Here is a 23,439-nt window from a genome sequence, read left to right as displayed (position 1 = left end):
TAATTGTGGCTCACGGGCCCAGCTGCTCCGCGGCATGTGGGATCTTCCCAGACCAGGGCTCGAACCCGTGTCCCCTGCATTGGCAGGCGGATTCTCAACCACTGCGCCACCAGGGAAGCCCTTTTTGCTTTTTTTAAATACATTTATTTATTTATAAATAAAAATGGGCACAGCCTTTTGCTGTGGCGAGCCGGGTCTACTCTTCTTGCGGGGAGCGGGCTTTTCACTGCAGTGGCTTCTCTTGTTGCGTAGCACGGGCTCTAGGCGCACAGGCTTCAGTAGTTGTGGCTTGTGGGCTCTAGAGCGCAGGCTCAGTAGTTCTGGCGCAGGGGTTTAACTTTAGTTGATCTGCAGCATGTGGGACCAGGGTTCGAACTCATATCTCCTGCAGTGGCAGGCGGATTGTTAACCACTGAGCCACTAGGGAAGTTCCCGAATACCTTTTTAAATGTCCAGTAAAATGACAGGCAGCTGGAGACCCCAGCACGCTGCCAGTCGGCCCCAGCCGCTTCCACGTTGTTCTACAGCCAGCCCTCTAGGCCGGAAACGCTTCTGCCATCTTCCGCTTCCTGACGCCGCTCCGCTGCCCACAGCAAAGATGTCGCCGAGGCCGTAGCGCTGGTGACGTCACAGTAGTTGCCGGCTGTGACGCCATCTCCCGGCGCCGACAGTGTGGTGTGGCGCCCAGGTCTCCTTCACGCGGCGGCGGCGGCAGTGGCGACATGGCGGAGGCGGCGGCCGGAGTGGGCCGCTTTAAGTCCAAGTGAGCCGGGGCGCCGCCGTGGGAGGGAGTCGGCTTCGCAGCCGGAGTAGCCAAGGCGCCTGGCGTGGGTCCTGCACCCATTCGGTTTGGGGAGGGGGTGAGGGCTGTATACGGACAGGCCCGCGGCGTCCTCGCGGGAGAGCCGGCACTGACTGCTCTCGGAGGGCGGGCACTGAAGTCCCGCCGGGTGCAGCTGGCTTCCGCTACTTAAACTTGGAGCCGGTTTGGGGAGGGGGAGGGGGACAAGAAATCCCAGAGAGGGAGGAAAGGGCGAACTGAGCACAGGTCGAGGCTGGTCCTAGACGGGAGCGGGACTCCCCAGCGCTCAGGTAGCGGGAGAAGAACCACCTCTGGGGCAGGCGGCCTGGGGGGGTTTCATCTGCTGTCCCTCTTCTCCGGGGAGCAGGAAGAGAGGTCAGGAGATGGGCTGGTCCTCCGTGGTCAGGAAGCCCTCAATCCCGTGCTTTTTCAACCCCCAAACTTATGCTGAACATCTCAGTGCTCAGTGCCCGGGACTAGACAGACTCAGCCTCGCTTTTTGCAGCAGTCTGGTGGGATAAACATATTAAGCAAATCGTTTCTATCAGGGCCTGTGATACGCATTAGCAAGGGGAAGCCCTGATGCCAAGACCATCTGTTGGACGGTCGAGTGGGTTCAGGGGGGCTCCGTTTCATCTTGGCTGTCAGGCTTCCTCCAGCGGAGTCAGCCAGGCACCTTTGAAATTCGGGAAGAGAGACCCAGGCCACATACAGGGAACAGCCCGTGTGAACACAAAGAGTCAGGAGACACCCGTTGAGGCAGGGTCTTGTAAACGTGTAAGGAGAGCGGAGGGCTTTAAGGCAGGGTGATGACATGAACAGAGTTATGTTCTAGAAGGCCTCTCTGGGAGCAGGGTTTGAGAGAGTGATGGGGACCAAGTGAAGAGGCTGGAGCAGCTCCCCGGAGAGGAGAGTGCAGTGGCTTGGACCAGCATGGAAGTATCCGAGAGGGAGGGGAGAGGACAGCCTGACAGCTTTGCTGAAATGAGAATCTGCTCAGAGAGTGGGATGGAGGAAGGAGCCAGGCTTGGGGAAGGAGCAGGCTGGACCTCAGGGATGAAAATGTTGAGGAAGATGTTGAAGAGAATGTCGCTCTGGGCTGGTATCCCAGCCTGGCCTCTCATGGCCAGCAGGGGGCCCCCAAGGCCTGGGTTCCTCCATACTGGGGAGTCTCTGGGAAGACTTGGACTGCCCTGGGACCCAAATCTTCTGTAACATGGGGGTACCAACACCCACCTCACAGTACAGCTGAGAGAGTTAAAGAAAGGAACAGTAGAAGAGCTCGTCACTCTCCCTCCCTCATGTCCCCTGCATCCCTGCTGTTACCCAGGAACTCTTCAAGGGTAGGGCCCTATTGGGTTGATCTCTGGGAGAGCACCTAGCGCAGGGCTGGGCACTGAGGACCAAGGGGTGGGTGGTTCACTCTCTCCCCGTCTTTCCTCCAGTTATGCTGTCGAGCGCAAGATCGAGCCTTTCTACAAGGGCGGGAAGGTGCAGGTACTGGCCCAGGGGAGCAGAGTGGTGGGGCAGGCAGGGGCTGAAAAGTGTTGCCTTGACTGAGACCCCTTTGTCACTAGCTGGATCAGACTGGGCAGCACCTCTTCTGTGTCTGTGGCACCAGAGTCAACATCCTGGATGTGGCCTCAGGGACTATGCTGCAGAGCCTGGAGCAGGTGCGGGCGGGGGAGGGTCAGGGTAAGGGGCTGGTGGGGGGGCAGCCTATTCTCATGGCACCTTGTGCGTTCACTCTTGCCCCAGGAGGACCAGGAGGACATCACTGCCTTTGATCTCAGCCCCGATGACAAGGTATATGGGACCGGGACAAGAGGTGGGCTCTGGTACCTCCCAACCAGAGTTGATGAGGACGGGGTCCATGCCTCTGCCTCCAGCTGAACTGCATGCTCCCCCAGGTGCTGGTGACAGCCAGCCGGGCACTGCTGCTGGCTCAGTGGGCCTGGCAAGAGGGCAGCATCACCCGCCTGTGGAAGGCAATACACACAGCCCCTGTGGCCACCATGGCCTTCGACCCCACCTCCACGCTGTTAGCCACAGGTAGGACCCCGGCTGGGTAGAGGGGCCGGCTAGAGCCAGGCAGGGGGCTTTGGGCATACAGCCCCCGCACCTCAAATATATTCCCACAGGCGGCTGTGATGGGGCCGTGCGTGTCTGGGATGTCGTGCGGCACTATGGGACACACCACTTTCGGGGCTCACCAGGCGTCATACAGTGAGTAGGGGTGGAGGAGGGAGGGAGGGTGTGTGGGTGGGGTGTCACAGTCAGGGTGGCACAGCTCATCAGCCCCACCCCACCTGCCTGCAGTTTGGTGGCCTTCCACCCGGACCCCGCACGCCTGCTCCTCTTCTCCTCAGCCGCAGACACCAGCATCCGCGTGTGGTCGCTGCAGGAGCAGTCGTGCCTGGCCGTGCTGACTGCCCACTACAGCGCTGTCACTTCTCTGACTTTCAGTGCCGATGGTCACACCATGCTCAGGTTAGTAGCCAGTCACCCAGGCCTTGGCAGGAAAGGGAGGGCCACAGCTGAGACTCGGGAACTGAGGTGGATGTTTATCCCCAGCTCAGGCCGTGACAAGATCTGCATTGTTTGGGACCTGCAGAGCCTCCAGGCCACGAGGACCGTGCCGGTGTTTGAGGTGGGGCACCAGGGCCAGTGAGTGGGGCGGGGTGGGAGGTGGGGCTGCCACCTCTGACCTGCTCGTCCTCAGAGTGTGGAGGCTGCGGTTCTGTTGCCAGAGGAGCCGGCACCGGAGCTGGGTGTGAAGTCTGCGGGCCTGCACTTCCTGACAGCTGGCGACCAAGGTGGGTGGGGCCAGGCCAGGGCAGGCAGCAGGAGTAAGGGAGGCCTGTGGACCTGTGAGTCCCAGCGGCCCTTGTCCCCACACAGGCATGCTGCGCGTGTGGGAGGCGTCCTCTGGGCAGTGTGTCCATGCACAACGGCAGCTGCCAGGCCCTGGGCAGGAACTGACCCACTGCACCCTGGCCCGAGCCGCTGGCCTGCTCCTCAGCGTCACTGCCGACCACAACCTGCTGCTCTATGAGGCCCGCTCCCTGCAGCTGCAGAAACAGGTGAGCAAGTGCTGCCCCTGCTCGGCCCACAGCCCAGGATGCCACCCCTCCACTCACACAGGCCCCGGCCTGTGTCCCTCCCGCCCCCACAGTTTGCCGGCTACAGTGAGGAGGTGTTGGACGTCCGGTTCCTCGGGCCCGAGGATTCCCACGTTGTGGTGGCCTCTAACAGCCCCTGCCTGAAAGTATTTGAGCTGCAGACATCCGCCTGCCAGATTCTCCACGGCCACACAGGTGAGGGCGCCAGGCCAGCGCCCCCGGACTTCACCCAGGACTGGATTGCCCCGCCTTGCCACAACTGTTCTCTAGCCATGTCCTCTCCACCTTTTTCTAGACATTGTGCTGGCCCTAGATGTGTTCCGGAAGGGGTGGCTCTTCGTTAGTTGTGCCAAGGTGAAGCACCACGAGAGGTGGGGGGGGACAGGGCCCCGGGTCGGGAAGCCCAGCCCAGCCTCTCGTCACCCATCCCATCCCCAGGATCAGAGCATCTGCGTCTGGAGGATGAACAAGGCGGGCAAGGTGGCCTGTGTGGCTCAGGGCTCTGGACACACACACAGCGTGGGCACCATTTGTTGCTCAAGGTAGCGGTTCAGGGCTGGGGTCCGGGGTGTCATGGAGGCAGAGGCAGGTTTCGCCTTGCTTTCTGAGTCTCCAGCCCAGGAATGTGGACTAGAGGACAGGGGCTGGGGCATCCCCAGATGCTACTGTAGGAGGTTCCTAAGAAGTGATCTTAAGGTGGTGTGGTTAAAAGGGGAGGGGTGTTAGACCAGGGACAATGACACTAAGCAGCGTTCAGGGGGAGAGGGTGCTCTTTAGGCCTGGGGCTCCCATTGCTGGGACCAAGTCCCCAGGTTTGACAGCACTGAGGGCAGGCAGTGCAGACTCGAGTGGAAGCAGGTGGTCCCAGAGGTGTTCAGGCGGTGGCACATTAGTTCACATTCCGGGACAGTCTTTCTGGTTTGGACCAGGGTCTGACAGGCCTGAGCTGTGGTGCGCTGCAGACAGGTCTGGCCAGGGCTCAGCAGGTGTCTCCCCCTCCCCCAAATCGGGCCTCAGGCTGAAGGAGACCTTCCTGGTGACGGGCAGCCAGGACTGCACTGTGAAGCTGTGGCCCCTCCCTGAAGCCCTGCCATCCAAGAGCACAGGCCCCGATGGTGGCCCTGTCCTCCTACAGGCCCAGGCCACACAGCACTGCCACGACAAGGTGACCGCACACAGCACACAGGTGGGGTCGTAGCAGGGCCCTTGCTGGGATGGGGATCTGAGCTGCTGCCTGCTCCCACCACCAGGACATCAACAGTGTGGCCATTGCCCCCAACGACAAGCTGCTGGCCACGGGGTCACAGGACCGCACGGCCAAACTCTGGGCCCTGCCACAGTGCCAGTTGCTGGGCGTCTTCTCGGGCCACCGGCGTGGCCTCTGGTGTGTCCAGTTTTCGCCCATGGACCAGGTGTTGGCTACAGCCTCGGCCGATGGCACCGTCAAGCTCTGGGCACTGCAGGACTTCAGCTGCCTCAAGGTAAGCCGCCCTCAGCCCAGGCCTGGCCCCCCACCTGGTGACACCTCACACCTCCCCTCTCCTCACCCTGCAGACATTCGAGGGACATGATGCTTCTGTGCTGAAGGTGGCCTTTGTGAGTCGTGGCACACAGCTGCTGTCCAGGTGAGTGGGTGAGGGCGGGGCAGGGTTAGGGGTGAGCTGGGGGCAGGCCCTAGGGCTGAGCCCCCTCCCAATCCTGAACCCAGCGGCTCTGATGGGCTCGTGAAGCTCTGGACCATCAAGAACAATGAGTGTGTGAGGACGCTGGACGCCCACGAGGACAAGGTCTGGGGGCTGCATTGCAGCCGGCTGGATGACCATGCCCTCACTGGCGCCAGCGACTCTTGCGTCATCCTCTGGAAGGTGTGTGGCCTGGGGTGAGGTGGGGGGACAGTGGGCAGGACAGCGTGGGTGTGCCAGTCTGACCCCAGTCTGACCCCAGGATGTGACCGAGGCGGAGCAGGCAGAGGAGCAGGCCAAGAGAGAGGAGCAGGTGGTCAAGTGAGTTGGGGGTCTCCACCCAACCCCGCCCGGCAAGTCCCATGCGTTAGCACCACCCCCGCCCCTTGGAGTAGGGCACATTGGCGTCCCTTCTCTCTATATCTTGGGAAAACCGAGGCTCGGAGCAGCAACACAGCTCACCCCCAGCGGGTGCTCAGACCCGGGCTGCAGACTCCTCAGCCAGCCCCTGATGGCTCTGCCCAGGTCCCTGAGTGGTCCTGTCCCCTCCTTCCCCCACCAGGCAGCAAGAACTGGACAACCTGCTACACGAGAAGCGGTACCTGCGGGCGCTGGGCCTGGCCATCTCTCTAGACCGGCCCCACACGGTGCTGACTGTCATCCAGGGTCAGTGCTGCCTCGGGCCAGACAGGCGGGGCAGGGGGTAGTCTCTCGGGTCCTTGGTGCCGCTTCCCCAGGGCTCAGTCTCCTCTCTCCTCCTCCCGTAGCTATCCAAAGGGACCCCGAGTCCTGCGAGAAGCTGGAAGCCACGGTGCTCCAACTGCGGCGAGACCAGAAAGGTTTGGGGCGGGCAGGTCGTGGCTGGATGGTGCCTAGAAAGGCCGGGGTGGCCCAGCAGGCAGGTCTGACGGTCCCCGTCATCCACAGAGGCCTTGCTGTGCTTTTGTGTCACGTGGAACACCAACTCACGGCACTGCCACGAAGCCCAGGCCGTGCTGGGCGTGCTCCTGCGGCACGAGGCCCCGGAAGAGCTGCTGGCCTACGACGGTGTGCGGGCCTCACTTGAGGCCCTGCTGCCCTACACTGGTATGTAGGCCCAGCCCCGGGTGGGCGCAGGGGGCCGTCCAGCCAGACTCCACCTACCCTGATCGCCTGCTGTCCTCCCCCAGAGCGGCACTTTCAACGGCTCAGCCGGATGCTGCAAGCAGCCACCTTCCTGGACTTCCTATGGCACAACATGAAGCTGCCCACCCTCCCCGCGGCCCCCGTGGCCCTCTGAAACACACCAAAACATGTACTTTGCTATCTCGGCTCCCTGTGTCTGTCTGGGCTTTGTCTCACCCCAGGTCCTGGACCGCTGCCTGGGCCAGCCTGAGGCTGGGCCCACCAGCCAGCCCCACCCCCACTCTCTGGCCCAAGATCCCACAGTCCCTGCCCCTCAGCACAGACACTGGGTGGGGGTCAGTCAGGAGAACTTTACTCAGAAAACGAGGGAGAGTGTAGTCTCCTTGCCCCACCAGCCAGGGAATCCCACCCTCAACTGCGCATCCCACAGCCCTGAGGCTGATGTGGCTGCCAGCCATCATCCTTGGGGTCTGGAGCCTCTGGCCTGCCGCTCCAGCTGTGGGGTGCACAGCGCAGCCCTTCACGACGTGCCACACACTCTTAAGGGGGTCCGTGACACCCTGGGTCCTGCCCTAGTGCCTTACGGGTGATGGTGCAGCAGCAGCTCTGAATGGCACTCCGAGATGGTCGGGCAGGCACGGTAGGCGGCAGGGTTGTGGCCTGGGGGGACTTGGAGCTTTGGGCCTTGCCCTCCCTGTCCTCCCCACCATCTACCCTGAGATGGAGCCATGGTCCGCTGAGGAGTGTGCCCAGCCCATCAGGCTGCAGCATTGCAGCTGGAAGAAGACCAGTGCGGCCTCGGAATCTGCGGGGGAGGGCGGGGTTTGGTTAGCACTGGGCCCTACCCCTGTTAGACTGGGCCCACCAGAGCCCCACCCCACGCACCTGCACAGCCACCAACCACGGTCTGACGTTTTTAGCACATGCACGCGTGCCCCTGCGGGCACAGACAGCTCGTCGGCTTGGCTGCTCTCGTAGGCATGGGAAGCACAGAACTGGGACCCTGGGAATGGATCCTTGGTGGTCACCACAGAGGCCAGGGCCCCACTTCTTGGTCCTTGCGTCATCTGCTGAATCACCACCTCCGGGCTCCCCTCTGGATCTCTGCTGACACCAGGGACTGCTTTAAAACCCAGTGTGGGGCTTCCCTGGTGGCGCAGTGGTTAAGAATCCGCCTGCCAATGCAGGGGACACGGGTTCGAGCCCTGGTCCAGGAAGATCCCACATGTCACAGAACTAAGCCGGTGCGCCACAGCTCCTGAGCCTGCGCTCTAGAGCCCATGAGCCACAACTACTGAAGCCCGCGCACCTAGAGCCCATGCTCCACAACAAGAGAAGCCACTGCAATGAGAAGGCTGTGCACCGCAAGGAAGAGTAGCCCCTGCTCGCTGCAACTAGAGGAAGCCTGTGCACAGCAACAAAGAACCAATGCAGCCAAAAATAGTAAATAAATAAATAAATAACCCAGTGGGGCTCTGGCTCACTGTGGGGACCAAGCACACACTACAGGGCCACTGGCACCCCCTGGTCATCCCATGGCCTCACTCCCCTGGCTTGCATGCTTCTTGTGACTCAGCTTTGCTGAACACTGCCCCGTGGTGGTGGGTGTGGGGAGGAGGGTTAGTCTCACCACTGCTCCCTAGGGACCGTTCCCCATCTCGTCCCTGGCCCAGGGCCACCTCTTCCAAGTAGGGAGCAGGAAACCATGCCGTCTGCTGGTCCTCATTCGCCACCAGCCACCAGCCTGTGCCCAAGATAAGGGCAAGGGGTGTTTTGGTTCCTGAGGCCCACTGACATCCCAGGGGGCAGAAGGGCGTGTCCCCAGACTCCTGCCCGGCCCACCTGAGGGGTGTCGCAGCAGCACATCTAGGGCCTCCTGGGCCCGAGCATGGAAGGGCTGGCCCCATGTGTCCTGGGTGCTGAAGGGCTGCAGGCAGCGCAGGCTCTGAGCCTCCAGGCTGCGGATGGCAGGGCTGCCCGTGGGGCCTGGCAGGGACTCTTGCGGGGCAGGCAGGATCACCAGGCTGGTGAGGGTGCAGGTGAGAGGTGGGTGGATGGGAAGTGTGGGAACTGCTTGGCATCCCCCACACGTCCATCCAGCCTCCGAGCCTCCCGTCCTCATTGGCCCTTCCTCCACCCCGCCTCCCCCATCTTCCAGATGTTTCTGCTGACAGAGAGTTGGGGGTGGGTCAGGCACCTGCCAGCTGGCAGCGCAGGCTCCAAGTCCATGGGTTGTGGTGCAAAGAAGCCAGTGAGCACCGGGCTGTGGGCCACACGCTCCCCTGCCGTCAGCAGCGCCCTTGAGTAGGTCTCCAGCAGCTGCAGGCGCGCCAGGCCTCGGCCAGTGCGGCCCCAGTGCACCAACAACGATGCATCTGTGGGCAGGATAGGGACTGACCATGAGACAGCACCCCCAGGGCTCCCCACAGACTGCTGCCTCCCCTGCCCCTCCTGGGATCCTTGCTGGCCTGACCTGGAAGCTTGGGGAGAATGCGGTCAGATCTCCGCAGCAGACCAGCTTCCACTGGAAAGGTCTCCTTGAGGGTTTTCTGAGGGCGAGAAGGAGCATGTCGGTCTCCGAGGGCCCACTGGTTCCCCTGGGAGGGTGGGGGTCCCTTTCCAGGATCTTAGGGGCTGGAAGCCCGAGTGGGCACAAGGGCAGGCAATGGGGGGTGGTCACAGGTGGGTCATGCAGTTGGGGGAAGTCGGGGTGGCTCCAAACTCACTCACATGGAGTCTCCTGAACTCCTCCCAGCTTCTTCGTGCAAAGGTGTCGCTGTCATCCGACCAGCACACGGAAAAGGTGAACGTCTGTTAGATGAAAGGTTGAGGGCTTCTTGGAGGCGCTAGGCCAGGAACTCCCTCCCTCTCCCTTGGGGCTGGCAGGGGTCCCGTCGGTCCCCACCTGGAGCCTGTCTGTCTGTACCATAGCTGCCCCGCTCACAGACACTGGGTGCCGGGGGCCTGCCATCGCTGTGGCCTCCCCAGATCTCCGTCACAGGTTTCTGGAGTCTGTCGGGTGTGGTCAAGCATCCCACTGCCTCCCTGCCTACATGGGGAGGAGGGGAGGCCTCGGGTACCCGGAAGACTGTTTGGAATTCCCCGGCGATGCCCCAGACCTGCCAGGTCCTTGCTGTACTTCCCTGCCCGTGACTGGGTCCTTCACAGCTTCCTCACCGCACCCCTAGCCTGTAGAGGGGCAGGAGCACAGGGCTCCGTGGGTGGGAGGAGAAGCAAAGAAAGAGTGGAGGGGCTGGGGCTGGGACTGTGGCCTGAGGCCCTCCTGCTGGAGTCTGGCCATGGCTGGAGGAGGAGGAGAAGGAAGAGCCATCAAAGTGCCGCCAGGCCTGGCCACACCTCCCGGCTCTCCCACACCCTGTGTAGTGCTGAGATCCGTCAGAGCCGCCTGCCGGGTGTGCCCTTTGGTTCTGTCTTTGAACTCCCTGGGGAGCTAACTGCTGTCATCATCAGGAACCAGTGACCCAGTGTTAAAGGCTTTAAGTGCTTTGTTTGGCTTAATCCTCACATTGGAGGAAAGGTCTCTGTAATGTCCCCAAATAACAGAGGAGGAAATTTGTGTTAAATGGATATTAACTCTCAGGGTTTTTTCCATCATGTGTTGGGGAGAGGCGGATGTCACAGTTTTACCCTATAGGTTCCCCTGTGGTGGAGAGACTTGGGGCAGGATGAAGAGGGTCCATCTCTAGTCACCAGCGCTTGGGGGATGGGGGAGGTGGTGACTAGGACTGTTTTGAGAGCCATCTCTGAATTCATGATTTATCATAGTTTGCTGCAAACACAGCCTCTGAGATCAGGATGACCATCCCCCCACTAACTGGGGTGGTGAAGGGAAGGCCCTAGAATCCCCAGACAGATGGTGTGCCCAGGTGCCCCACATCTCTGGACTGCTTCCTTATAGGGGAGATTTTTGGAGCCCCATCCAACCCTGGCACACAGTGGTTCTTCCCCCTGTTGGAGCCACCAGCTCTGTGTTGAGACCCAGCTCTGTGTTGAGACTCCCTCTACCCCAAGCCCTCGAGGGAGGGGTCAGCCTCTATGGCATCCCTCCAGGAAACCACTCTGGCCTTGACAAAAGGCCAGAGTGTATCTGTCCAACCAGTGGCTCTCTTTGAAACCTTTGTGTGTCTGTCCAACCAGTGGCTCTCTCTGAAACCTTCAAACCTTCCCTAGTCTTGGCCCAGGCAATGAACACTTGTGGACATAGGCCTAATTTTTGCAAGGTGCCTTCAGCCCAGCTGTCACACTTGCCATTCTCAGTGGGGGCCACTGGCCTGGTAGGGTACAGGGTGGGACAGATCCTGCTCCCTTGGAAGACAGAGGAGAGAAGTGGGAGAAGGGCCAGCTTACTCACAGCCAGGGACCTAGAAAGATGCTGAGGCCTCTCCCTATGCCAACTGAGAGCCCCTGCTCTACACCCCCAGCAACCTAGATCCTTTCCACTCTTTCTTTCTCAACACCCCCTACCCTCATCTCTCACCTGGACAACTACCAACAGCCCCATCCTCCCCCAAAGTCTGTGCTCCTCACTTGCTCCCATGAAATCCACTCTTCAGAGGAATCTTTGCAAAACAGAAATGGGATCAGGCCAGGGTACCCTGCCCAAAACTTCCCAGCACCTTCCCAGGGTCCTCAGAATAAATTCCCAGCTGCCATGGCAGTTGATGATGTCCTTGGTGGGTCCCTGGCTACCTCTGGATCTCTCCTCCCACCACCCTTCCCAGGTCCTGTCCCACTGGCCTTGCAAGAAGCCAAGATCCTCCTCCCTCCTGCCTTGGCCTTGACTGCCCTCCTCAGTTGATTCCTCATCCTTCAGGCCACTGCCTAAGGGTGACCTCCTCAAGGAGGCCTCCCAGATTTACCACGCCCTGTTCATGGCCCCCATCACAGTTTGTACCTGAACATTTATTAGTGTGACTCTTTTTTGTTTGTTTGGTTTTGTTTTTTCCGTCTTGACCACTGGACTATGAGCTGAGGAGGTCAGGGACGGACGAATCTTGCTCCTTGCACTGACCAGTGCCTAGAACAGTGCTTAGAACAGATTAGGCACTACACAAATACTTGCAGAGTGAATTAATGTACATATGGAAGCAGAGTTATCCCTGAGGCCACTCCCGACGTGGGTTTAACCTCTTCAAGTAGGCTGTAGGATTCGGGGGAGGTGGGGGAGAGGGGCCGCTCGGTACTCGCGGGAGCCCAGAGACGCACCTCCTCCTTTGCAGGCACGGCCCCGCCCCGCGTTGCCAGGCGCCCGTTGCCATGGCGCCGGTCGCCAAGGTGGATCCCCTGGACCCCCGGCACCAACAGCACGCCCTCTGTGTGCTCACGGCCCAGCTGGGCGCTCCCCCAACTGAGGGCACAGAGCCAAGCCGCGGGCACGCGGGACGGTCAGAGCGGAGCAATGGGGGCATCGCGGACCGCAACACGGACGTGGCCGAGGCCGCAGCCCGAGGCCGCGGCACGGCCAGGGCGCGTCTTCCACAACACGCTGCTCTTCTACTGGAGGAGGCGGGAGCGCAGCCACGGACGACGCAGGTCGGGCACGGGCCGTGGAACGAGGCCCAGGGGCGCGGCCAGGGCTCGGGCCTCCGGTTCCGCGCGCACCCCAGCCCGGGCCTCCGGCGCGTCCTTAGCCCGGACCCCTGTCTCTGGCTCTGCCGCTTGCCGGGCGCGGACCGAGGCCCCCAGCCCCGCCTCCAGGCCGGACACCGCCCCGGGCCCCACCCCCGGCCCCACCCCCGGCCCCAGCTCAGGCCCAGCGCCCGCGCCCGCGGCGCGCGCGCCCGGCTCCTGTGGCCGCGCCCTGGCGGCGGCGCGCGCGCTGGCCTGGAGGCCGACTTGGAAGCCCATCTGGAGGCCGACCTGGCCCGGCAGGCATTGCGCGGGCAACATGGCGGCGCCCGGGGAGCGGGGGAGCTTCGGCGGTGGGAGCCTCTTCTCCTTTCTGCCCGGCGGCGCGCGCTCCGAGGTGATGGACGACCTGGTGACGGACGCGCGCGGCCGGGGCGCGGGGCGGAGAGATTCCGCCGCTTCGGCGCGGACGCCATCCCAGGCGCCGGCCTCCGATTCTCAGGTCGCCGAGGACGCCTCCCGGAGGCGGCCCTGCCGGGCCTGCGTGGACTTCAAGTCGTGGATGCGGACACAGCAGAAGGTGCAGATGCAGGGGGGCGCCACCTCCCCTCAGAGGCCCGCGAGCCCAGCTGACTCCTAGCCCCGGCCCCCACACCTTGTTTTCAAGCACCCCGGGCAGACTTCCCAAGACCCAGGCCGAGCGTTCCCACAGGCCCTAAGCCTGAGAGACTTTGCCCCCCGAGTTTGGCTGTTCCTAAACCTTGCCCCCAAGGTAACCCTGGCCTTTCGGCTCTTAGCCACATGTGGGCTGGATCGGCCTCAGGACTTCTGTCTCCAGTCAGCGGGCCTCCGGCTGGTGGGGAAAAAAGGGCAGCTTTGTAGGTTTCTGGTTGGGGAAAACCGAACTGACCCTTGGTCGGCCTCCTTCCGCAGCGGGACAGCAAGTTTAGGGAAGATTGTCCTCCGGATCGCGAGGAACTGGGCCGCCACAGCTGGGCCGTCCTCCACACCCTGGCGGCCTACTATCCCGACCTGCCCACCCCAGAACAGCAGCAAGATATGGCTCAGTTCATACATTTATTTTCCAAGTTTTACCCGTGTGAGGAGTGTGCTGAAGACATAAGGAAAAGGTAAGTTGTGTCTGCACAGTCTGCAGGCAGCAGAGCATCCCACCTGGAGCCTGGGCCTGGGGCCCCTGGCTGATGTCATAAAGGGGAGCCTAGAGAAATAAGATGCAGAGGTGGCAGAGGGTTGCTGAGAGCAGGGACCACCAACAGAGAAGGGATTGGATCATCTGAGCCATCTTCTTTCTCCTCAAAGGCCAAGCTGTCTGGGGCTGCTGCTGGGTACTGCTTCTTTCTGCAGCCACAAGGCTTCCGGGGAGGGCTTCCCTCATGAGATCCCTTGCTTAGCACTGATGGAGGCTCTGGCAGGTTTCGGAGGACTCCACTTTGCCTAACTTCTGGAGCAGGACTGCCAATTTCAAGACCTTGGGAACTCACTGCTGTTGTTTCCAGGAGCCACCTTTTCTTCATTGGGGAGCCCAAGAACTGTTCTTTGGCACCCATGGCGTTTCTGGGCAGGATGTGGGGGGCAGGGCAGCCCTTGCTGTTTGAAGCCTGGGCATTTAGAACAAGGTCTCTTGCTGAGCTGATGCAGCAGGGCCACAGGTGCTAAGAAACAGATCTGGTTTTCAGTTTTGCCTTTATGCCAAACCCCACCCTTTCCACACACTGCCTGGGGCCAGGGACGCTGGGGTGAGGATTCCTGATTGTTACCAGGTTGTAAAGTTGAGGCCTCTGCCTCAGTGTCTTGCCCAGGGCTCTTGACAGGGTTTGCAAAGCTCCCGAGGTGAGGGTTTGAGCGGGCCTAGGAGTCCACCAGGCCTTGCTGCTGCAGGGTCTGCCCCCTTCTGGGAATTCAGAGCATGAGGGCACTTCTGGGTGTAGCTCACAGCAGTGCCCCAGCTCTCCTCCCTGAATTGAGCAGGCAAGGAGCTGGTGGGGCGGGGACAGTGGGAGCACTGCCTGCCCTCCTCCTCCGTGTGCTCCCCCCCACGCAGGATATGCAGGAACCAGCCAGACACTCGCACTCGGGCCTGCTTCACCCAGTGGCTATGCCGCCTGCACAACGAGGTGAACCGCAAGCTAGGCAAGCCGGACTTCAACTGCTCGCTGGTGGACGAGCGCTGGCGCGACGGCTGGAAGGACGGCTCCTGTGACTAGAGGGCAGCCAGAGCCTGTGGGCGGCCTTGCCAGAGAGGGTGGGGCTCATTAAAGTGCGCGTCAGACCCAGGGCCTGCCTTGTCTCAGTTGGGTGGTCCCCAGACGCTACCCGTGGAGCCCTTTCCCTCTCAGGTTCGGAGTGTAAGTGGAGGTACCCGTTGCAGGCACCCCGATGGCCCCCTCCTCAGCCCGCGCCCTGTGGGGCTGCAGGTGAAGGAGGCAGGAGCAGCCTAGGCTGTCCCTTCCTCTCAGGATTCGGCCTTCCACCCACTCGACACCCTGCTGCCTACTTTCCCGCACAGGAAGGTGACAGGCCTGTCTGGGCTCCCCTGTGTCGCCCTTCCGGGCCAGGCCACTGTCTCCCCACGTTGTAGCTAGGGAAAGCTAGGGGTCAACGGGGACGGTAGCCCCAGAGGCTGTGTGCCATTTGCACTTCAGGAAAGAGGCCTGGGGGCTTAGCTCTGCTGTGCACCTTCCATCTGGCACATGGCCTCGCAGAGCCGTCCCAGGCCTGTCAGAGGAGGCTCCGTGGAGCTTGAGACCAAAAATAAAATGCTGGAGAAGTGACTGAAGACCTGGCCTCAGTGTGTTTTGTGCTGGGATTTGCAACGATGGACAGGGCCTGCCCTCGTCCCTCTGTGGTCTCCTGCTTCCTCCTATCTGGGTTCTGGCTCCTTAGGAAGAGGGAGCAGTTCCAAGACAAGGGTGGGCCAGGATGTTCCAGGAACACCAAGGAGGCTGAGTTGCTGGAGCCAAGGGAGGATCAGAGAGGTGAGGGGAGGTCACATGGCAGGAGGTCCTCAAGGCCCCAGCAACGAAATGGTTTTAACACCCAGCTCCCATGGAACATAGTGGAGGGTTTGGAGCAGAGGAATGGCAGAATGTGACTTTTGAAAGGTCCCTTTGGCTGTTGAGATGGAATGAGGCAGGCGTGGGCAAGAGGAGGCCGGGCAGGCACCCCTGTGGCAGCTGAGAGGGAAGCTCGCCCCAGGGTGAGTGGGAGGCCTCACCGGATACACTCTGAAGGTGGAGCCCAAGGTGGCTGTGGGGTTCTGGTCACTGGAAGGAGGGAGTTGCCCAGTGTATCAGTGAGATTCCGAAGGCTGTGAGTGGAGCAGGTCTGGGGGTGACCTGGACCCAGCTTTTGGGCCTTCACATATACTCTCAGCCACACCTGCTCCCAGGCATTGGCTCCCAGCTGGAATGGCCCAGCAACAGTGCGCCGTACCCCTGTGGTCGTACAGCTCTCACCTCTCCCCATGGTGTCTCGGCTCCTCCCTGGGCAAGGGCCAACCTTTGGCACAGCCTCCTCTGCATCTTTACCCCACTGGCCCCACGGGGGTGTTGGCTTCCTCAGGGCTGCCCAAGGGGCCAGGTGACATAAAGAAATAGGAGGCAGGGAGCAACCAGCAGAGAAGTCACTGCTCTTTCCTCCTACAGATGGACATCCCCAGCACAGGACTTGTCTCTGGCCTTTCCCGAGTCACCTGTGCGCTGGGAGCCAGCAAAGCTGTGGTCAGCTCAGGAGCACGCCGTCCATGTTTGCTCTCCCTCCTTCCCTGCCTCACTTTCCTTTTTCCCTAACTCTGGCTTCCCCAAAGTTTCACCTCCCAATAAAACCCTTTAACTTTGCCACAGATTCTGTTTTCCAGGGTATCCAGGCTAAGATGAGTGGGACTCTAGTTCAAGGGAAAATTCTGGCTCAAGCTGTTAGCATGGAGACCAAGGCAGTGAGCATAGAGTAGGGAGAAGAGCCCCAGGACCATGCCCTGGGACCCCTAAGGCTCAAAGGTCACAGATGGAACAAGAGGAGGGAACCAGAAAGAGATAACAAGAAAGGGCCCATGAAGTAGGAGGAACACGAGGAGAGGGTGACATCAGAAGTGTTCCTAGGAGGATGGGGACAGCATGGCAGTGCCTGCATTGCCCCTGGGACTAAAGGGAGCAGTGACAGCTGGAGGGGAAGTGGGCTCAGGAATGGAGCAGGTTTAGGCACTGATGTAAATGATCAAGTAAAAGGGGGAAATTAATGATGCATGAGACAAGAGAGGAAACTGTCACTGACAGGGGAGAGGTGATAGGATTGGATGCACAGTGTCATGGAGTCAACTAGTGGGTGGCACTTCTGGCCACACCTGCCCTGGCACAGTAGGGACCTGGATTTGAATCCCAGCTCTTCACTTTCTAAGTGTGATGAAGGAACTCAACCAGTCTGCCTTTTGTTTGTTTGTTTAAATTTATTTATTTATTTATTTATATTTGGCCACGTTGGGTCCTCGTTGCTGCGCGCCAGCTTTCTTTTAGTTGTGGTGAGCGGGGGCTATTCTTCATTGCAATGCGTGGGCTTCTCATTGCAGTGGCTTCTCTTGTTGAGGAGCACGGGCTCTAGGCGCGCAGGCTTCAGTAGTTGTGGCTCGTGGGCTCTAGAGCGCAGGCTCTGTAGTTGTGGCACACGGGCTTAGTTGCTCTGCGGCATGTGGGATCTTCCCAGACCAGGGCTCGAACCCGTGACCCCTGCATTGGCAGGCGGATTCTTAACCATTGCGCCACCGGGGAAGCCCTGTTTTTTTTGTTTGTTTGTTTTTTTTATTTGGCCAACTGTGCAGCTTGCAGGATCCTAGTTACCTGACCACGGATCAAACCCGGGCCCTCTGCAGTGAAAGCATGAGTCGTAACCACTGGACCACCAGGGAATTCCCACCTGCCTATTTACCATCTGAAGAATGGCAGTAAAACAGTTCCTGCCTCCACAGGTCGTGGTGAAACACCTGGCACTGTAAATGCTCAACAAATGCAGACTTTCCTCAATGTCCTAGACAGAAACAGGAGTCATCTGGGTCCCTGCCAGGTTGGCCTGGAAGGAACATGCAGGAAGGGACCTTGTCTAACCTGGGGCTGGGCCATCTGTGGAAAAGACCCAGCGGGGGTGCTGGGAAGCTAGGTACCCGCTCTTCCAAACTCCCCATCTCTGATGCTTCTCCCCACTCCTCGGCCCAAAACTAAATATGTCAGCTGAAAGTCAGTTGGGGAGACCCAGGAGTGTGCAGGGCTCAGTGAGCACCCTCGGAATGACAACATCCAGCCACAGGAAAAGAGCAGAGATGCCCCAACTCCCACCCATGTGGGCCTCTGGGCTCTGCCTGCCTGGACAAATGTCCTTGAGGGCAGAGGCCATTCTCCCTCCCTGTTAGGGAGGATAGAATCTGAAGGAGAAGCTAGGGTGCAGTGGGAAGTCATGGGAAAGGCCCCAGTAACCTCCCTCTGGTCTATGGGGACCAGAGGCAGGAAGCTCGGTTCCCTTTCCCTGAGGGCTGGGGGAGACGCTGGAGCCCTTGGACCTGTTACCTCCTTAGGCACTCAGGAAAGGGCCCTGTACAGAGGAGTGGGGTCATGTCGGTCTGTCCACCCACATGGCTACGGCAAAGGCTGAGCCCAGTGTCCACCTGCCCTGCTGACTCCTGACTACTTGTGAGTGGACGTGGGGGACTCAGCCCCTTGACCCCGCCTCCTGATGGGGACCTGGTGGATGGTCTCTGTCTCGGACCCTGGTCCTGCGGTGAGAGTGGGTGGGGTGGGGTGGAAGGTGGGCAAGGTGGAGGAAGGTGAGGGCTCCAGCCCTGCGCGCGTGGACCAGAGGGAGGGGTGTAGGCTCGGTCCCGCCCCGCGCGCCCCCGCCGCGGCCGGCGCGCACTCCTGGAAGGCGGCGACGGCAGCGGCAGCATCGGCAGCATCGGCAGCAGCCCCGGGCGGCCTCGGGCGGGGCCGGCCCGACGGACAGAAGGACAGAGGGCGCCGGGGGCACGCGGCCCACCCGGGCTGGCCATGGAGGGAGCCTCGTTCGGCGCGGGACGCGCAGGGGCCGCCCTGGACCCTGTGAGCTTCGCGCGGCGGCCCCAGACCCTGCTGCGGATCGCGTCCTGGGTGAGTGGTCCCGGCCCAAGCCCCGCCCCGATACCCCGTCCCACTTCGCCTCGCCTCCCTCATCCCTATCACCTGCCCCTCGCCCCCATCCTCATCCTTGCCGGCCCCTCCCCCGCCGGCCTCAGGTTGGGGTGACGTCACCGGCAGGGCGCGCCCACCTGCGGGCGGGGGAGGGGCCGGCGGCGACAGCCGGGTACCTTGAGAGGTCACCGCCCGCCGCACCCACCTCCCAATTCTTCCTTAGGTCTAACTCAATCCCCTTCCTCAGCCCTCGCTCGGTTTTTCCTGTGCTTACACCCTGGAAGCGGGCACAGGGGTGGGGGCAGGATTCGCGGAGGGGCTTGAGCGCTCAGCCTCAGCACGAGTAAGGGCTATCGGAGCCAAGAGAATCAGGCAGAGCCTCCCCCCTACTTCTGCACGCACATCCTCCCGGCTCCTTCGAAGGGAGCTGGCCATTCCCAGGCCCCCCAGTTGCAACTGTGAGTTGGGGGGTGTGCTCTGGGATTCCTCTGACTGGGGCAGCTGGAAGGGGCTCTACACTGGGAAGGCTTCCTGGGAGGTGGTGTGGGAGGGGCAGATTTAGAGGCAGCCTAGCCTACTGGAGCAACCTTAGGCCCAGTGGCCTGCTCCTCCTTCCCATCCCTCCAGGCAGGAGAGATGGAAGGTGGAATGCTGAGTTCTGGGTTTTGTCCACCTGGTGGTGGCTGGTGGTGGCACGTACTCACCTGTGTTCCAGGAGGGCGGTGCCCAGGGTGGGGCAGGGGCCCTTGGGTGGTGTGACTCTGGCCAGACCAGGAAGTAGGGACCCTACGTTCTGGTCCCAGCTCTGACCTGACTTGTGCACCAATCTGTGGGTACGTGTCCGTATCTTGCACCTTGGTTTCACTCTTGACTAAGTCTCTAGGAGCTGGGGCTGGAAAGGAGAGAAATGAAGCTGAAATCTGAGGTCTTTTTTTTAGAAATATAGGGCTGCCCAGAGCTCAAAGAGCAGCTTCTGGTTTAAAAGGACTGTGGTCCACTCCTTTGCCTTCCAGCCCTCGTGGGCACAGGGCACTGAGGTTTGACTGAACCCCAGAGGTCAGCGGTGTTGCCTTTTAAGCCCAAGCACGTATGGATGGTGTTAATTAGCCACAGTCATGTGGGGCCATCATCCCTGGAGTGCCCACAAAGTGCAGGACGCTGGGTGGGCATTATTCCTGTTCCCAGCACCCCATGAGTTGTGCCTGCTACATTTGGCATGCTAGGAAACGAGCCCGCACAGCTCCCAAATGCTAAGGGTGGGTTCCACTCAGGTCCTGGCTGACAGCTCTGTGCAGCTGTCCTTCTGCTGCCTGCCCCCCCCATGCTCCCGCCCTTCTCACCTGACTCCACATCTACTTCACCCAGCCCTGCTGACTCAAGCCTGGGGATCACTGGTCCAGGTGAAAGCTCCTGTTCCCACACTCTGGAGTGGGCCATGGGGGACACTACGGGCTCCACAAGGTACAGAGGACCCAGCTTGAATGTCAGCCCTGGCTCTTATCAACCATGCAACCCTCCACAAGGCACTTCACTTGTTGGAGCCCCGATTTCCCCATCTACAAAGAGGATAAGAGCAGTGGCACTCTTGTGGTTGTTTGGGAGGATTCCATGAGCAAACACGTGTAGCCATTTTAAGCACAGTGCCTGGGCACAGTTGATGCTCACTAAATGGTATGTTTTGTCCATACTTACTAAACTTGAGGTAGATATTAAGAGAGGGGGTCCCCGAAGACCCCCACCCGAGATAGATCCTGTGCTGCAGGGGAACGCAGGGACGCTCCCGAGGGCATGGGCACTCACGGTGGGCTAGGAGACCTCGGGTCTCGACCAGGAAGGGGCCACCGTAGGGCCCTGAGCGCTCCCGCCGCCCACAGGTGTTCTCCATCGCCGTCTTCGGGCCCATAGTCAACGAGGGCTACGTGAACGCCGACAGCGACCCGGAGCTGCGCTGCGTCTTCAACGGCAACGCGGGTGCCTGCCGCTTCGGCGTCGCGCTCGGCCTTGGGGCCTTCCTCGCCTGCGCCGCGTTCCTGCTGCTCGACGTGCACTTCCAGCAGATCAGCAGCGTCCGCGACCGTCGCCGTGCGGTGCTGCTCGACCTGGGCTTCTCAGGTGGGCGGGGCCGTGAGGGGCGGGACCTGGGGGAGCGCGCGGGGCTTCTCGGGTGGGCGGAGTCGGGAGGGCGGTCTTCGGGGCGGGGCCAGAGGGAGCGCGTAGATTCTCAGCCGATTGGGGCGGGGACAGGTCCGGGCGGGGCGGGACTGGGCGGGACGGGTCGGGCCCTCGGTCTGCAGATTCTCCTTGCCGGCAGCGTTGGGCCGGGCGCCTTGGTGCAGCATCCCTTGACCCGCCCGCCCACCTGCCCGCAGGGCTCTGGTCCTTCCTGTGGTTCGTGGGCTTTTGTTTCCTCACCAACCAGTGGCAGCGCACGGCGCCCGGGCCGGGCACGACGCAGGCGGGAGACGCGGCGCGGGCCGCCATCGCCTTCAGCTTCTTCTCCATCCTCAGCTGGGTGAGTGCGGCCGGCGGCCTGCGGCCGGCAGGGACTGGGGCCAGGTAAGGGTCGGGGCAGGGTCGGCCCTGGCTGACCCCGGACTCCCCCTCAGGCGGCGCTTACCGTGAAGGCCCTGCAGCGGTTCCGTCTGGGCACCGACATGTCGCTCTTTGCCACCGAACAGCTGGGTGCTGGGGCGGGCCAGACCTACCCAGGCTACCCAGTGGGCAGCGGTGTGGAGGGCACCGAGACCTACCAGAGCCCGCCCTTCACCGAGACTCTGGACACCAGCCCCAAAGGGTACCAAGTTCCTGCCTACTAGTGGCCAGCAGGCCCAGACCGAGGCACAAAGGCTGCCCCACCAATGCAGGATCCAAGGCTTCCTGGGACCTCCCTCAGGTCCTCCTGGCCCAACAGCAACGTGTGGATGCTGTGGGCCATCTGGGGCCAAGAGAGGGTAGCCTCCAGGGTGACTGGGGCTGTGCCCCCCAAGTTCCTCCGGTCCCTTTAGTCCCCAGCCCAGGGCCAGAGGTCCTGAGGAGAGAACAGCACAGCCCTGGGCACGTGTCCTTCAGCCTCCAGTGGACCAGCCTAGGCAGCGGGCCATTCCCCTCATGAGCCAGCCAGGCAGGGCTCACCTGTACACTCTGGGGTCAGGTGTCCAGCTGCCCTCCATAGCCAGGTGCAGGGGCTGCCCTGGACTGGGGGTGACTGGGGGAAGGGACACCACCCTCACCCCGTGGCCACTGTTCCCCATCCCCTGTCCCTGTGGGTAGTGGTGGTCCTTGCTCTGTCCCGGTGGTTCACCCTGTAGGGCCACGTGCTCTGTCTGGAGCCTCCCTCCATTTCCTCTCACAGGCTCACTAGAGTAGCCCAGCCCTGTCGATGTTGTGATTGTGGTCAAGTCTTCAGGTTTCACCTCGTAGTTCCCCACAAGCAGCCCCTATTTTCTGTGGCCCCAGCTCCAGCCCTTACCTGCCTTGGCCCAGGCCCTTGCTGGGGTGCGGGCAGCTCTGGCCAGGAAAGCACAACATGGCTGTAGACCTGGGCATCAGCCCTCTCCCAGCCCTTCAGTGAGACCTTGCCCAAGGGAGGCTCCAGACACCTGGGTGCCCAGCAGGACACGCCCCTCACGAGGAGAGAGGCCTAGAGGCTTCACCTTCCCACCGTGCCCTGGAGACAGCCATTCCCCGCAAACCCCTTTACCTCGTCTCCCTGGACTAGTCCCTCCGCTCCCCATGCTGCACCCCATTTTAAGGCCCAGCCCAAGGTTGGGGGTCCCTTTGCATAGCTGAGTACTCATGCATTGCTCAAAGCTGGCTTTTCACATTAAGTCAATACCAAATGCGGTTGCCACATTACATTTTTACAGACAGATGCCTCCCTCTGGAGTTGCAGTTGAGTGACAACCCTGTACGTTGTAGCATAGACCAACTATTTGTGGATATTTAAGTGAACATGTTTACAATTTTTGTATATATGGGTCTCTCCCTCCCTCTTCTGAAAGAACAATCCGTGATTGTGTATTTTCAGTGTCCCATGTTCCAACTGCAACTTCTTTACAATAAAGACTGTAAATGAGTTTACTGTGGCCCAGACACTCTTGGAATCCTTTCTACTCCTGCCCCTCCAGTGCCAGAGGTTGGGACCTGAGGGGCACCAGGGCCAGGAATCCAGAAAGGGGCAGGGAGGTGGAGACCAGGCTGATGCCCATGTTCTGGAGAATGCTGGGGAAAGCAGTCGTGATTTCTCCAAATGTCCGCTTCTTACCGCCTTCTGCTCCTGGGACCCCACCATGTGTACCATGCAGCATCCAGAGCCACATTGCCTGGCCAACTCCCCTTTGGAGATTTCCCCAGCTTGGTCTTGTTTACTTTTGAATTCATCTATTGGGATTCTTATCTCAGTTACTTTTTCATTTCTGACTTCTTATTGGTTAACAACATTCTGGTTGAATAAAGCAGGTAAGAGCTGGAGCTGGAATGCTGGCTTGGCCGTGTTCAGGCTTGGTCTTTCTGGGCAAGTCTCTCAGCTTGTCTATGCCTCAGGCTCCCCTTCCGGAAAAGGAAAATAGTTAGTAGTTCTTGTCATCAAAGGTGCGGGAAGGGTTAACGTAAACCTGTGTGTGTGTGTGTGTGTGTGTGTGTGTAAAAAGCTCAGAGCAGTGCTTGTCACACAGCAAACACTGCTAAGTGTTGCCTGGTATTGTTATGGTTCTTGCTTAAGAATCGGTATTTTCAATATTGTTAATGAGATAGCTCATCTTCCAGGTTACTCTTTGAGGGTGTTGTTTGTGCTCAGGTCTGCAAAGAGGGCATCAGCTATGAGGGGCTTCTCCGGTGTGGTGGGGAATGCAGGTGGCCTCTAGGCAGTCCCATGGAAAGTGAAGAGGGTGAAGGCTCTGTCTCTTAGTGGGCTCCGAGCATGGCCATCACCCAGGAACTTGCTCCAGTCTCAG

General features: G+C 60.7%; 4 protein-coding genes across 7 annotated transcripts; 3 read left to right on the top strand and 1 right to left on the bottom strand.

Annotated features, from left to right (window-relative positions):
* Positions 1-629: 629 nt before the first annotated feature.
* TBL3 (transducin beta like 3) lies at positions 630-6,918 on the top strand. Its single transcript, XM_007181675.3, has 22 exons — positions 630-763; positions 2,248-2,299; positions 2,380-2,475; positions 2,561-2,608; positions 2,713-2,854; positions 2,944-3,028; positions 3,122-3,292; positions 3,377-3,452; positions 3,525-3,618; positions 3,704-3,885; positions 3,978-4,119; positions 4,220-4,278; positions 4,363-4,466; positions 4,942-5,089; positions 5,175-5,405; positions 5,479-5,549; positions 5,633-5,789; positions 5,869-5,927; positions 6,169-6,272; positions 6,374-6,445; positions 6,534-6,692; positions 6,776-6,918. The coding sequence occupies exons 1-22, from the start codon at positions 723-725 to the stop codon at positions 6,883-6,885; spliced, it is 2,403 nt and encodes an 800-aa protein (XP_007181737.2). The 5' UTR covers positions 630-722; the 3' UTR covers positions 6,886-6,918.
* A 267-nt stretch (positions 6,919-7,185) lies between these two features.
* NOXO1 (NADPH oxidase organizer 1) lies at positions 7,186-9,720 on the bottom strand. Of its 2 annotated transcripts, none has more exons than XM_007181677.3 (8): positions 9,637-9,720; positions 9,462-9,542; positions 9,195-9,280; positions 8,929-9,111; positions 8,574-8,755; positions 8,362-8,475; positions 7,617-7,734; positions 7,186-7,536 (listed from the first exon to the last, which is right to left on the bottom strand). In XM_007181677.3, exons 1-8 carry the CDS (start codon positions 9,700-9,702, stop codon positions 7,272-7,274), a joined length of 1,095 nt encoding a protein of 364 aa, XP_007181739.2. In that variant the 5' UTR covers positions 9,703-9,720; the 3' UTR covers positions 7,186-7,271. The 2 variants fall into 2 exon arrangements, with proteins under 2 accessions (XP_007181739.2, XP_007181738.2); XM_007181676.3 differs by having other exon boundaries at positions 8,929-9,106; positions 9,205-9,280.
* Positions 9,721-12,562: 2,842 nt separating this feature from the next.
* On the top strand, positions 12,563-16,118 carry GFER (growth factor, augmenter of liver regeneration). 2 transcript variants are annotated; one of them, XM_007181679.3, is made up of 4 exons: positions 12,563-12,900; positions 13,254-13,450; positions 14,383-14,583; positions 15,986-16,118. In XM_007181679.3, the coding sequence occupies exons 1-3, from the start codon at positions 12,640-12,642 to the stop codon at positions 14,543-14,545; spliced, it is 621 nt and encodes a 206-aa protein (XP_007181741.1). In that variant the 5' UTR covers positions 12,563-12,639; the 3' UTR covers positions 14,546-14,583; positions 15,986-16,118. The 2 variants fall into 2 exon arrangements, with proteins under 2 accessions (XP_007181741.1, XP_007181740.1); XM_007181678.2 differs by lacking the exon at positions 15,986-16,118 and having other exon boundaries at positions 12,564-12,900; positions 14,383-15,117.
* A 2,085-nt stretch (positions 16,119-18,203) lies between these two features.
* On the top strand, positions 18,204-22,579 carry SYNGR3 (synaptogyrin 3). Of its 2 annotated transcripts, none has more exons than XM_057530014.1 (4): positions 18,204-18,466; positions 20,362-20,599; positions 20,857-20,999; positions 21,094-22,579. In XM_057530014.1, the coding sequence occupies exons 1-4, from the start codon at positions 18,368-18,370 to the stop codon at positions 21,301-21,303; spliced, it is 690 nt and encodes a 229-aa protein (XP_057385997.1). In that variant the 5' UTR covers positions 18,204-18,367; the 3' UTR covers positions 21,304-22,579. The 2 variants fall into 2 exon arrangements, with proteins under 2 accessions (XP_057385997.1, XP_007181735.1); XM_007181673.2 differs by lacking the exon at positions 18,204-18,466 and adding an exon at positions 18,671-19,887.
* Positions 22,580-23,439: the final 860 nt, after the last annotated feature.

This window comes from Balaenoptera acutorostrata, chromosome 15 (assembly GCF_949987535.1).
Source record: "Balaenoptera acutorostrata chromosome 15, mBalAcu1.1, whole genome shotgun sequence".
NCBI classification, from domain to species: domain Eukaryota; kingdom Metazoa; phylum Chordata; class Mammalia; order Artiodactyla; family Balaenopteridae; genus Balaenoptera; species Balaenoptera acutorostrata.
This window is presented reverse-complemented; position numbering and strand designations above follow the sequence as displayed.